This window comes from Rattus norvegicus, chromosome 2, assembly GCF_021556685.1.
Source record: "Rattus norvegicus strain SHRSP/BbbUtx chromosome 2, alternate assembly SHRSP_T2T, whole genome shotgun sequence".
Taxonomy (NCBI): Eukaryota; Metazoa; Chordata; class Mammalia; order Rodentia; family Muridae; genus Rattus; species Rattus norvegicus.
The window spans coordinates 177732501-177745130 of NC_141535.1; the positions used below are offsets into that span (position 1 = coordinate 177732501).

General features: G+C 46.5%; 2 protein-coding genes across 5 annotated transcripts in view; both read left to right on the forward strand.

Annotated features, from left to right (window-relative positions):
- The window catches only part of S100a13 (S100 calcium binding protein A13), a 13477-nt gene extending 8696 nt beyond the window's left edge, over positions 1-4781 (forward strand). For both annotated transcript variants that reach the window (XM_087619600.1, NM_001191607.1), the window contains 1 exon segment: positions 4547-4781. In XM_087619600.1, the coding sequence (XP_087475726.1) occupies positions 4547-4690 (144 nt within the window). In that variant the 3' untranslated portion in view covers positions 4691-4781.
- Positions 4782-7242: 2461 nt separating this feature from the next.
- On the forward strand, positions 7243-9270 carry S100a14 (S100 calcium binding protein A14). 3 transcript variants are annotated; one of them, NM_001271312.2, is made up of 4 exons: positions 7243-7293; positions 7620-7737; positions 8152-8298; positions 8503-9270. In NM_001271312.2, the coding sequence occupies exons 2-4, from the start codon at positions 7708-7710 to the stop codon at positions 8638-8640; spliced, it is 315 nt and encodes a 104-aa protein (NP_001258241.1). In that variant the 5' UTR covers positions 7243-7293; positions 7620-7707; the 3' UTR covers positions 8641-9270. The 3 variants fall into 3 exon arrangements, with proteins under 3 accessions (NP_001258241.1, XP_087489942.1, XP_087489945.1); XM_087633816.1 differs by having other exon boundaries at positions 7266-7407; XM_087633819.1 differs by having other exon boundaries at positions 7266-7293; positions 7602-7737.
- Positions 9271-12630: the final 3360 nt, after the last annotated feature.

The following is a 12630-nucleotide window of genomic DNA, read 5'->3' on the forward strand; positions in this document are numbered from 1 at the left end:
AGCAACACTCTGAGTATACTCAGGCCTGTGAGGAACGGGTGTGACTACTTTCTACCCCTCTCTAATCCCTCAGTAAAGGGATCATTCCACAGAAGTGTGTGCGGGAGGATTTAACTTATTGACTCAGTCTGCATGCTCTTCTAGTCTGCTAGCAGTGTATTTTACAATCCTTCATGAAAATGCACAGGCATGTAAGAGTGTAGACTATGGTGGGCGTGGTGGCACACATCTTTGGTCCTGGCACCTGGCAGGCAGAGGCAGGCAGATCTGAATTTGAGGTCTGCCTGGTCTATAAATCATGTTCTGGGACAGCCAGGGCTACATGGAGAAACCCTGTCTTGACAAACAACAAAAGAGTGTGTGAATATGGTTTTTGAGATAGTCTCATGTAGCTAAGGGTAGCGTCAAACTGCTGATTCTCCCTCCTGCCTCTACTTAAGAAGGTTGAGGTTACAGGCATGTGACCCTGTCCAACATGAATATGGATTATCTTTTTAAAAAAAATAGGGGTTGGAGAGATGGCTCAGTGTTAAGAGCACTGACTGGCCTTCTAGAGGTCCTGAGTTCAAATCCCTGCAACCACAAGGTGGCTCACAACCATCTGTAGCAGGATCCTATGCCCTGTTCTGACAGCTACAGTGTACTTACATATAATAAAAAATAGTATATTACATTTTTAAAGATTTATTTATTTATTTTATGTATGTGAATACACTGTTGCTGTCTTCAGACACACCAGAAGAGGGCATCAGATCCCATTACAGATGATAGTGATGTGGTTGCTGGGCACTGAACTCAGAACCTCTGGAAGAGTGCTCTTAACTGTTGAGCCGTCTCTCCAGCCTCAGAATGCTTGTATCTCTTAAGAGCTGTCATTCTCTTGATTCTGCAATAGGCTCACACACTCAAGCTTAGCATAATCTTCTTGGTGTTCTGAGGAAATAGGTTTAGTTTGCCCATTGTAGCCTGCCGTAGGGCACGCAGAGTCCTTGCTCTTCTTGTACTGTGTGTCTTGAGGGGCTCATGCTCACCACACTTCTTGTAGAAAGTCAGGCAGGTCTTAGAAAGTCCAAGACGTTCCTGCTGGGAGTGCCATCTAGCACAGAAAGCTTTTGCTTGGTTATCTATTTTTAATATTTATTATTTTCATTTGATGTGGTGGGTATTTCGCTTGTATGCGTGTTGGCACACTATGTGTGGGGCTGGAAGAAGGCATCAGGTCCCCTAGAACTAGAGTTATAGATTGTTGTTAGTAGCCATGTGGGTGCTGGGATTTGAACCCAGGTTCTCCAGAAGAGCAGCTAGCTGTCTTAACCACTGAGCCATCTCTCCAGCCCTTGTTTACTTTTTAAGACAGAGCCTCTCTGTTTGTCCCAGGCTGGCTTTGAACTTGAGATCCTCCTGCATTTTCTTCCCAGGTGCTAGGATTACAGGCGGACAATGCCTCACCAATATCTTTTCTTTTTCTTTTCCTTCCTTCTTTCCTTCCTTCCTTCCTTCCTTCCTTCCTTCTTTCCTTCCTTCCTTCCTTCCTCCTACCTTCCTCCCTCCCTTCCTCCCTCTCTCCTTTCCTCTTTCTTTCTTTCTTTCTTTCTCTCTTTCTCTCTCTCTCTCTCTCTCTTTCTCTCTCTTTCTTTCTCTCTCTCTCTCTCTCTCTCTCTCTCTCTCTCTCTCTCTCTTTCTTTCTTCCTTTCTTTCCTTCTTTCTGAAACAGGGCCTCTTTGTGTAGCCCTAGCTGTCCTGGAATTTAATGAACCATATCACATCTCCCCAGCCCTTTTAAAAATACTGAGCCCCTCACCCTGTTATTACTGTGTATTCTCGTTAGTCTTGAGCTCACTCTAAAACAGGCTGAGCTCCTACTCACAGCAATCTTCCTTCCTCAGCCTCCTAAGTGCTGGCATTACAAGAGCACCACAACCCATTTGTATTTACTTAAATTCTTATTTCTTCCGAATTTTACTGGCAAGTTTGATATGTTTACTTTTCAAGAAGAACTCCCACCCTTTTTATTTATTTGCTTATTTGATTTTCAGATCTTTTAAGACAGAGCCATCATTATATAGCTTTAGCTGATCTAGAACTCACTATGCCAAGCTGGCCTTGAACTTACAGTGGTCCTTATGTCCTGGACTCCCACCTGACTGGGATTTTCAGGCATTTGACACTACCCCTGACTCATAGCATTTTATTATGTTAAAAAATCCAGTAAATATTTAACTTAGGGTCACATCAGTCCGCCATCTTTACCCTATGGAGTCTCTCCAAGGTGTGCACTTTAAGTGAACTGTGTCAGAACTGGGCTGAAGTCCCGGACACCTGGCTGCTGTCTGCCAGAGAGTTGCTTGGTATGAATACCCACCCGTAGCTGGCGTTAGGAGTGTTTTGTGTTGAAGCTGGGCTTGGTGGTGCACACATGCAATCCCAGCACGTGAGAGGTGAAGGCAGGAGGATCAGGACCTCAAGGTCCTTCTCAGCTATCCAGAGGGCTTAAGGCCAGCTTAGACCATGTGAGACCCCGCCTCAGGAAACAACCAAACCAGAGTGATCTGTGGTGACACCAGGTATGGAAGCACATGACTGTAATTCCACATCATTGCAAAAGCAGCTTTCAAAGGGAATAAGAAATAGTTTATTCAGAGCCAATTATGAGTAACCATGGCTAGAACTAGGAATGGGGTTGCCTGGAATGACACATTAGAAAGTGGAAGTAGTAGGGTTGGGGATTTGGCTCAGAGGTAGAGCGCTTGCCTAGGAAGCGCAAGGCCCTGGGTTCGGTCCCCAGCTCCGAAAAAAAGAATCAAAAAAAAAAAAAAAAAACATTTGAAATAGCCCAGGCAGGCCTTGAACGCTGGATTCTCAGCCTTGGATGGCTGAGATTACTGTCATGCACAACCAGGCCTGGCTCATTTCTAATAGTTTTTTTTTTTTTTTTTTTTTTTTTTTTTTTTTTGAGGGGGCAGGGTGCAGGCAGGGAGGAAAGACACAGAACAGTAGATGGGAATTGAATCGCTGATTTAGAAAACCTGGGTTTGAGCTGGAACGATGGCTTAATGGTTAAGAGCACTGGCTGCCCTTCCAGAGGACCAGGATTTAATTCCATTGCTCCATGATGGCTCACCTTTGTCTATGCTCCAGTTGAGGGGATCCACATCCTCTTTTGGCCTCAACAGGCACAGGCACGCACATGGTGCAAAATACCCTCATATAAAAAATAAAAAATAAAATAAAATGAAAGAGAGAGAGAGAGAGAGAGAGAGAGAGAGAGAGAGAGAGCGCGAGCGCGAGCGAGCGAGCAGTGTACTGGATTCAAATACAGGTTCCGGCTGTTCATTTGTGCTTGGCACCAGTATCTGATTTTTCTGAGGTTTAAGTTTCTCATTTGTTAGGCAGACTTGTCACACCTTTCTTGTTCAGTTAGTGATGTATTTATTTAACCCGTACTTATTGAAGACTACTCTGTCTTTTCCTGTTTTGATGAACAAACTTCAGCTGTGTACTTGACACTGAATGTACGGTGTCGAACAACATAGACAAGGTCCTTGTGCTACCACGGAGGCTGTCATCCTAGTAGAGCATGAGGATCAAATGAAATAAATAAATAATATAGGATCACCACGCCTGGAATCAAGGACCTAAGACTGCTTGCCTCTCTCCCCCTTGGCTGCACTCTTTCCTTCAGCTGGTAGTGGAAGTGTTGTCCAATGACTGAGCTTATGCTGCTGCTATAAAACCACACTAGGAATTTGCTTCCTGTCATGTAGAGATCTGTTTGGCAGATCTTTGCCTTTCTCCAAATGTTGACTCAAAGGTTGAGCATGGGGGCTGGAGAGATGGCTCAGTGAGTATGCACACTGCCCTTGCAAAGGACCCAGGTTCAATTCCCAGCACCCATGTGGCAGCTTACAACCATCCGTAATTCCTGTTCAGATATTCTCTTCTGACCTCTGTGAGCACCAGGCATGTGTATGGTATACGTACATTCCACGTGTTGGCAAAGCGCCCATATGTATAAAATCAAATGAATAAACCTAAAAACCAAAACACCCCCTTACACCCCCAAATATCTCCCAGCACTGAGAATCAAGCTCCATTTGAGGCATCCTTCAATCTGACATCCACCAGTTGTTCAACAGTGGCATTTATGTTGTAATTGTTTATCTGGCAACAAATCCTTTCATCATGAAGGCCGGCTTACAGAACCTATTGGTTTCATAGCCATGACACTCTTTGTCAAGAGGACCCTAGAAAGCCAGATAACCTGGTATTTTTGCGATTCCCCTGACCTAATGGGTGGTGACTACATTGAGAAGACATTAGAGTGACGCGAATGGCCAGCAGGGGCAGTAGTGGAGGAGGAAGGTAGTTTACAATCAGCCAGAGTGTCTGCTCATGTCCCTTGGATATAGGACTTCCAGGCAGTGCAGTCCTGGAACCTTATCCTTCAGACCAGGATTAGCCGTTGGCGCTGTCTGAGGGAAGGCACCTGTACTTCCCTTTCTCCCTGCCCCGAGAGCCCTAACCTTTCCCTTTTACATCTTCTTAGGATGTGGGTTCTCTAGACGAAAAGATGAAGAGCTTGGACGTGAATCAGGATTCGGAGCTGAAGTTCAATGAGTACTGGAGACTGATTGGGGAACTGGCAAAGGAAATCAGGAAGGAGAAGGTCCTGGCGATTCGCAAGAAGTAAAGTCTGCTGTCGGGATGGGGGCCAGCAGGGCCTGCTGGGCAGGGCCAGGCAGCACTCCATTCCCCCAATAAAGCTTCCTTCCTGAAACAGAGATGCTTATTTTTATGTACCACTCTGATTTCTTTTCTTGAGACTGGGAGATGGGAATGTTCCATTTTTACCTGAGATGGAAACATGGAAATCATGGGTACTTTGAAGACAAGGAGTGGGGTTCCTCTTCAAATATCCTACAGCATCTAGAACTATGCGATTTTTTTTAAGATTTAATTTAATTAATTTTTATTTTTGTTTTTGTTCCTCTGTTGTTGAGGACAGAACTCAGGTCCTTGAGTGTGTGTGGCATAGTAAAATCTTGCACTAAGTAGGTGCTCAATAAATACATAGTTGATGAGCAAAAAAAGTACAGAGATTTGAGGCAGGCAAGGCAGCTTTTGGGACTCACCTCCACGTCTCTAGTTCTCAGTTTCTTCTATATAACTGCTAGAGTTTGCCCTTTGGTTTGTAATAATGAACATCACTAAACGTTTTAACTGTATTACCCTAGTCAACTGTCACAGCTGTTAAGGTTAATTAATTCAATTGATTTTTGCAGTGTTGAGGATCGGACTAAGATCTTGCACACGTTAGGCAGTTGGGAGGGGCCACATCCCCAGCCCTCTTTTAGCTTTTTTTTTTTTAAGATTTATTTATTATATATGAGTACACTGTCGCTGTCTTCAGACACGTCAGAAGAAGGTATCAGATGGTTGTGAGCCACCATGTGGTTGCTGGGGTTTGAACTCAGGTCCTCTGGAAGAGCAGTCAGTGCTCTTAACCACTGAGCCATCTCTCTAGCCCCTTAGCTTTCTTTCTTTTTATGGTGTTATTATTTTTTTAAGGTAAGAGTCTTGCTACCAGGCTGGAGTGATGGTTCAGTGGTTAAGAGCACTGACAGCTCTTCCAGAGGTCCTGAGTTCAATTCCCAGCAACCACATGGTGGCTCACAACCATCTGTAATGGGATCTGACACCCTCTTCTCGTGTGTCTGAGGACAGCTACCGAGTGCTCACATACATGAAATAAATAATAAAAAAGAGTCTTGCTACCTTCAGCAATTCTGTTTCAACTTCACAGGTGCTGGGATTAAAGGTGCATTCCTCCTTCTGGCTCTGAGGAAACATTTTTAGGGAAGGTTAGGTTACAAAGACAGGAATGGCCAGAACTGGCCTGGAGAAGTGCTCCTCAGATATGACAGGGAGAGGGAGCTGTGGTAGTAGGGAGTACTTGGGGACTTGATGGGTGAGTGTTTTGTATAACTCACCACTAGAGAGAGTAGGGGTGTGGCAGTGATGTAAGCCTCCTGGGTTGTCACTGCTGTGACTGTGGATGTCCACTTGGGGCAGCTAGTCAACCAGAGAAAAATTAGGAGAGACAAATTCCCCATCAAGAGGCAGGAAAGAGGCCCCAGAGGGACCTCAGAGGGGTCCCAAGCTTTCGGAGGGGACAGCAGAGACATTTAAGAGGTTTTCCAATTCCTCAGTCTCTCATATGTCGAGTGAAGCCTTTCAGAAGTCTCCAAATGAGACATGTAAAAGAGACCCTGATTGAGACCAGAAACACAGGAGCCCTCCAGCATGTGACACAGGAAGACTGTCTATATATATGCTCTGATTTCAGAGTAAGGAAGGGAATTCTGATGCTAGACCCATGTGATCCTTCCTTTGCCTCCTCTGCTCCTGTCTTCTACATGTCTCTGCTTCCCTGTGGCTTTAGGGCCTAGTTCCTGGGCAAGTAGGAAGGCTAGTTGGGTTGATTACAGTCCAAGGAAGTACCTTTCAGGCTCCCCATGGGGTGCCTGAATAGTAGTTTGGAGGGCTGGTATTGAGATGTCTTACAGGGAGGAGGTAGGACTTTGAAGAAGGGAGGAGGTAGCGGTGTAACCAGTTTGGAGAGGTTGTTACCTGCCAGGTCACTCCTTTGAGCCTTGCACATGTGTACCCTGGGCTGCTGCAGGGCACTGGCAGGGCTTCAGGTGAAGGCTCAGTGGGGTTCCCAGTACCAGGGCGCACTCCTCTGGCCTCTCCTTTCAACCTTTCATCTCTAGGCTGCCAGGACTGGGAAAGGCTTGGCTCTAGGTTTCAGCAGGCCAGCATGTTCCTAGCCAAATTAGCTCTAGTTGGGAGGGAGAGGAGAAGAGAGATGTCAAAGCACAGAGATCCATGGGCCTCTTTCAAGCACTTGCTCCCATAAACTTACCTTGATCAGCCCTTGCTTCTCCCTCTGCTCCCCTGCCTCATAGCTGCTTCAGGTTCTTATTCTCCCCTCTGCACCCCCTAGCTTTTCTCTCTCCTCTCCCTGACTCTGTAAGGTAATCTTGTGCCAGGGGCATCATCCCATACCCAGCTCTCCACAGCTTCCTCCTCATGGTAGGGGTGGGGACTGACTCCAGAACTGTAGAGGGTGGGGCTCATAAAGCTGGCTCCCAGCCCAGGAGGCTGCAATAGCTGGGGTGGCTGAGGGATAAGGCCCTGGCCCTGCCCCCTGGCCTCCCCTCCCTTCCCCCAGGTATAAGAGCTGAGCTCAGGTGAGCCAGCTCCTCCATCCTGTCTCCCAGCTGCCAGCAGGTAAGAAAGTGTCTTCAACCTAGACGGGCTGTCCTTCTTCAGGGAGCACCCGATGCCTCTCTTGCCCAAGTCTTACAGGGGTGGCTGGAGGAGGTGGGAAGGAGTGAAAGTGAGGTGAGGCCCGGAGTGGGGTGGGATTCCCTCTGAGTGGGTTGGCTTGGGGGCTGTGGCCTTAGTCCTGGAGTTTTGGCAGGAACTGGATCAATGTGGAGTACACTCCAATCCCTTAGGTTGAAGGTATATGTTGGGTGGAGCCAAAAGTGGTCATGAAAAAAAAAAAAAAAGAATGAGTTCTCCTCTCACTTTAGGCCTCCCCCCTCCTCTAGGCAGATCATGATCCAACAGCTCCTGTGGGGCAGGCTATAGGACAGACGACAAAACTCAACTCACAGAAGAACCAGTGTACCAGGAACAATGGGACAGTGTCGGTCAGCCAATGCTGAGGTGGGCCCACTCATCTGGCCTCTCTTTCTGTTTTTACAGTCTCCTCTAATGTTATGAGGGTTTCTGCTCTATTCCTAGGCCTTGGCCTGTAAATATTGCCAGCAAGCTCCAGATCCCCTCCCCTGTGCCTACACAGGGTGATGCAAATTAATTTCTTCTGGAAATAGGATGTCTGGGCACATGCTAGGGCCTGCCCTGCCTGAGATCGGGGGTGGTAAGGCTTGCCTAATCAGTGGCTTAGGGCAGAGGCCACTGTGCCCTAGACTCTGTCCTAGAGGAGAGGGAGTGGGGCAGGATTCTGGCTTCTATAGTGTCTTCTAGCCACTTTCTACCCTGTTGATTCTCCAGGCTCCTGAGAAGGGTTTTGTAGGGTGGGTGGGTCCTTCTGATGTGGGTTGTATCTCCTATCTTCAGGATGCCCAAGAACTCAGTGATGTAGAGAGGGCCATTGAGACCCTCATCAAGAACTTCCATAACTACTCTGTGGAGGGTAAAAAGGAAACACTGACCCCTGCTGAACTTCGAGACCTGGTTACCCAGCAGTTGCCGCACCTCATGCCGGTACTGAGGGAGTGGACCCCTCCCCATCCATACCCCTGACTTCCCAAGCTAGTGTTCCAAGACCCTACCCACACTTTCCCACTTTCCTTTCCCCCTTGTGGACGCCTGGTAGGCCCCTGTGCTATTCCTTGCCCCAGGCCAGGGTGGGGCAGGAAGATCTGGAAGTGCTGCCTTGTTGAGTTTTGATGTCTTTCCTGTCCTCAGAGCAACTGTGGGCTAGAAGAGAAAATTGCCAACCTGGGAAACTGTAATGACTCGAAACTGGAGTTTGGAAGCTTCTGGGAGTTGATTGGCGAAGCGGCCAAAAGTGTGAAGATGGAGAGGCCTGTTGCTCGGAGCTGAGAACCTCTACTTGGAACTTATTGGGGGTGTTGGGGGTAAGGGATTTTAGAGGCCCTGGAAATAAAACTTCTCTCAACCTCCACCACCCCTTTCCCCAGCATGCATCTCTCCTCATCTCTGCAAAGTTCAGGTTCAGGACAGGCTTCCCTGTGGGCTCTGTGGAGCTCCTGGGTCCAGAAGTCCTTATGTCAAGGGCACTCAGGGGGTGGGTTGGGGCTGGAGAGGATATGCAGGGATCCTGGAAGGGTAAGGGCCAAGCAATTTGGTAGTGGGGGAAGGGCAGAAAGGAACTGGGCTATGGGAAGTGATCCAAAGAGTGGGGCTGGGAAATCTGGCTGCATATTTGGTCCTGAAAAGGGTGTCTGAGAACCTACCCCCTTCTAATCTTGTCCAACCTAAAGTGTAGTTGTCTGCCCTGAGCTATCCATGCTACTTCCAGCTCTGCCCCATCCTCCTTCCAGGGTCTGTCCCTGAGTAGGGGCAGGGGAAATAGGAGCAGAGTTGCAAAAGAGGCTGAGGAGGGCATGACTTTATGACTTTGGGGTGAGAGGACCAGCTAGATGCTTGAGCATTTATGGATGATAGTTATTTTATATCATTTGATTAATAAAAATATTGGAAAATGTAAAATGTGTTGTCTTGACTCTTTATTCCTCTCCTCTGCCCAGTGTTCAGGATCCAGGGATGTGAGGTTCTTTGGGACAATGACAGTCATTGGTAGGTGAGAGATACGAGGATGGAGTGGTTGGCAGTAGAAGAGACTAGGTACTCACTTCTCTCCATGGACTTGAGTTGAGGGTGGTCCCAGTCCTAAAAGCTATGGAAGGTATACCTCTCAAAGAGACGGGCTCCTCTTTGCCTATCCAGGGCTGGTTCTCTGATAGGAGATAAACGCATGCATGCATACCTGGGGAAAGGAATGAACCATGTGTCCTGGGGCAGAGCTGACTAATGTCAAGGGAAATAGGTACTTAGAAACAGGTTGAGTGGCTGGAGTTTGGATCTCAGCTCTGCCACTTACAGCTTTGAACTCTGGGTACTCTCTTGTAGAGCGTTTCCTCATAGGGATGGTGAATAGGTCTCTCATAGGAGGAGGATGTGACCCATCACATCACATGGAATACTTACCAGAAAGCCTGACACAGTGAGTGCCTAGTAGGTGGAGGTTGAATGAACGTGAGGACACGACTGATCCTAGGTATGGTTGACGAGGTTTTTACAGTAGATATGAGGGAGAGAACAGCCAGAGGCATCTGGAAGAATCCAGACTGAATGTGGTAGCAGGATAGACCAGGCCATGAGGGGAAAGAGAGGGAGTGAGAGCAAGATGGAGAGGGGCAAGAGAGAGGACCAAGAGGACAAAGAGGAACCAAGAGAGTGTGTGGCCAAAATGGCCCAGTTATATAGGAATCAGAAGTTGGGGGAAGAGAAAGAAGCTCAGGTGCTGGAAAGATTTAGGGTATAGGTAGTGAGGGTGAGAAGTGCTGAAAAGACCCAGGACCCTGTAACAGGTGATGCTGAGAGAGCCTGGCTTAGGTAGGCTGAATAGGCACCACAGCTAGTCATTTGTCCAGTGTTTTCTTTGACATTCCAACCTTTTTGTTGACGATAAGGGGCAACATAATCTCTTCTGTACTGCTTCTTAGCTAAAATTGGGGTATTATTGTCACAGGCCCAAGAAGGCTAGAATTGGTCAAAGTCTGGGAAGGGAGAAGAGTGAAGGTTGGAAGACATCTGTTTCCTTCACTATCCATGTTCTGAGGGACCACCTGGGCCCAGTGAAGTGCAGGTCTCTTTAGAGAAGTCTAGGTTACAGGTTCTAAGGAAGCTGGAGCTGGCATATTGCGGGCAGTTTTAGAGCAGTTCGCACTCTTCAGCTGGCTGGAAATTTGCTGGTACAGGTATAAACTAGAGACAGAAGATAAAATTAAGGAGCTTAGGGGCTGGAGAGATGGCTCAGTGGTTAAGAGCCCCGACTGCTCTTCCAGAGGTCCTGAGTTCAATTCCCAGCAACCACATGGTGGCTCACAACCATCTGTAAAGAGATCTGATGCCCTTTTCTGGTGTGTCTGAAGGCTACAGTGTACTTATATATATAAAATAAATGAATAAATCTTTGAAAAAAAAAGGAGCTTAGGAGAAAACTTTTATCTTTTCAGTATATTGGAGACTTCCAAGGTTGTGGTCCCAGTAGATGCAAGGGGGGGTGGGGGGATGGAGAGTCCCAAGACCAGGGGTGATCGAGAGATCACATCTTCAGGAATAGGCAGGTAGAGAAATTCAGGCTATTGATTAACAGGGGTACTTATCTGAAGTTCATTTGACCTGCGAGAGGTAGATCCAAGTCCCATGACTCCCTGAAGCTTACAAGAATTTTTTAAGTTTACAAAAAAGGAACTCACTCTGTAGACCAGGCTGGCTAGATCTCTGGATCTCATAGAGATCTACCTGCCTCTGCCTCCCTAGTGCTGGGATTAAAAGTGTGCACCACCATTGCCTGACTTGAAGTCTTAATATAACACTAGCACAGAGAGAAAAGAAGTCTGAAACGTTTCTCATTCTTCACATACCTTGCATTACTTTCTAAGACCTTTACAAATTGCATTTAGACCCCTTAAGACACCTTCTCAGACCTCACAACTCAAGCTTTCACATCCTCAGATCTTTACAGCTTGCATTTACATATCTCAATTTACTAAGACCCTTACCACTTACATCAACTTCAAACCTTTTCCTTCCATCCAATCATTTTCCAGGAGACATGGGTGGTTGATTACTGAGAGTGGTCATTGAAAAACAGGTTCCTGTAAATAAAGGAATAGTAAAAAGTTGCGTTGAAACCTGTTTTGTGAGTCTATCTTTTTCAGTGTGAAGTTAGCCAACAAGGTATCTGTGTCTGTGTGTGTCTGCCTTTCTCAGCAGGAGACCTAGTAGTTCTAGAAACAAGAGGGACCTGATTTTACTTATCATATGAAATGGGCTGACCAGCAACTGCAGGTGGCCATGGGGAAGGAGGCGGTTTGCTTGCCGATGTTAACGTAAAGCTATAGTTAGTCATCAACACCATCAGAGATTTGAGAGGGATAAATTATAGCAGAGAGTATAACCCAAATGGCCTATGTATCAGTTAAAATGACAGAGACTTACTGGTTACCTAGATTGTTACCCTAGGCTCCCTCTGGAGGTCTCAACGGTGGGTTGGGGGTAGAAGTTGGTCTTTGACTGTCACACAGGACCACATTGGCCTTCAGCTGCCACACAGGACAGCATGGGCCTCAGCTGCCACACTCAAGAGGTCCGAGAGATTTTTCTGTGGAGGAGGAACTGACTACATGGATGAGGCAGAGAAGGACGGTCAACCCCCTAACAGTGTCCACAGTGTGGGCAGAGCTGTGCTGCAGTTCTTTCCCCATGGGTGAGCATTACCACAATACAGGTAGTCATCTGTGCTCTATCACCTTTGGAGACATTAGGGTTTCCTGCAGGAGCTTGCAGTTATGACCGTCACGGGAAACTTTTTCCACTAAATGTTTTAAATGCCATATTCTTCAGATCTCTGAGCTTGAGGACCATCATCTATTAAGTATACCTCATTTAAACAAACTTTACTTGTTTTTTTAGTTACTTGCTTTAGGCTTAACCTCGAAAAAAAATGAATACAGAATGCTAAATAATGCTTATCCCTGTAAATAAATTACATTTATACTTAGTATGACGATGCACAAAGTTCTGAGCACATTAAAAATTTGACCATTATATAAGGTGGCTGGCCACTAACTTGCATGTTTTAATCATCTTTAATAGTTTACAAGTTAGTACCTTTAAAAAACATTTATTTTAATTTTATGAACAACAGTATTTTGTCTGCATGTATGCCTGTATGAGGTTAGTTGTAAACTGCCATGGGGGTGCTGGGGATTGAACCTGGGTAGAACAGCCAGTGCAATCTTTCCAACCCAAGTTGGTACTTTTTATAAGATTAGGATTTTA

Bases quoted from the DNA above. Each gene is read 5' to 3' on its own strand.
- S100a14 (NM_001271312.2), top strand. From the start codon at position 7,708: ATGGGACAGTGTCGGTCAGCCAATGCTGAG. The intron at 7,738-8,151 runs GTGGGCCCACTC...TCCTATCTTCAG, and splicing joins GTCGGTCAGCCAATGCTGAG to GATGCCCAAGAACTCAGTGA. The intron at 8,299-8,502 runs GTACTGAGGGAG...TCCTGTCCTCAG, and splicing joins AGTTGCCGCACCTCATGCCG to AGCAACTGTGGGCTAGAAGA.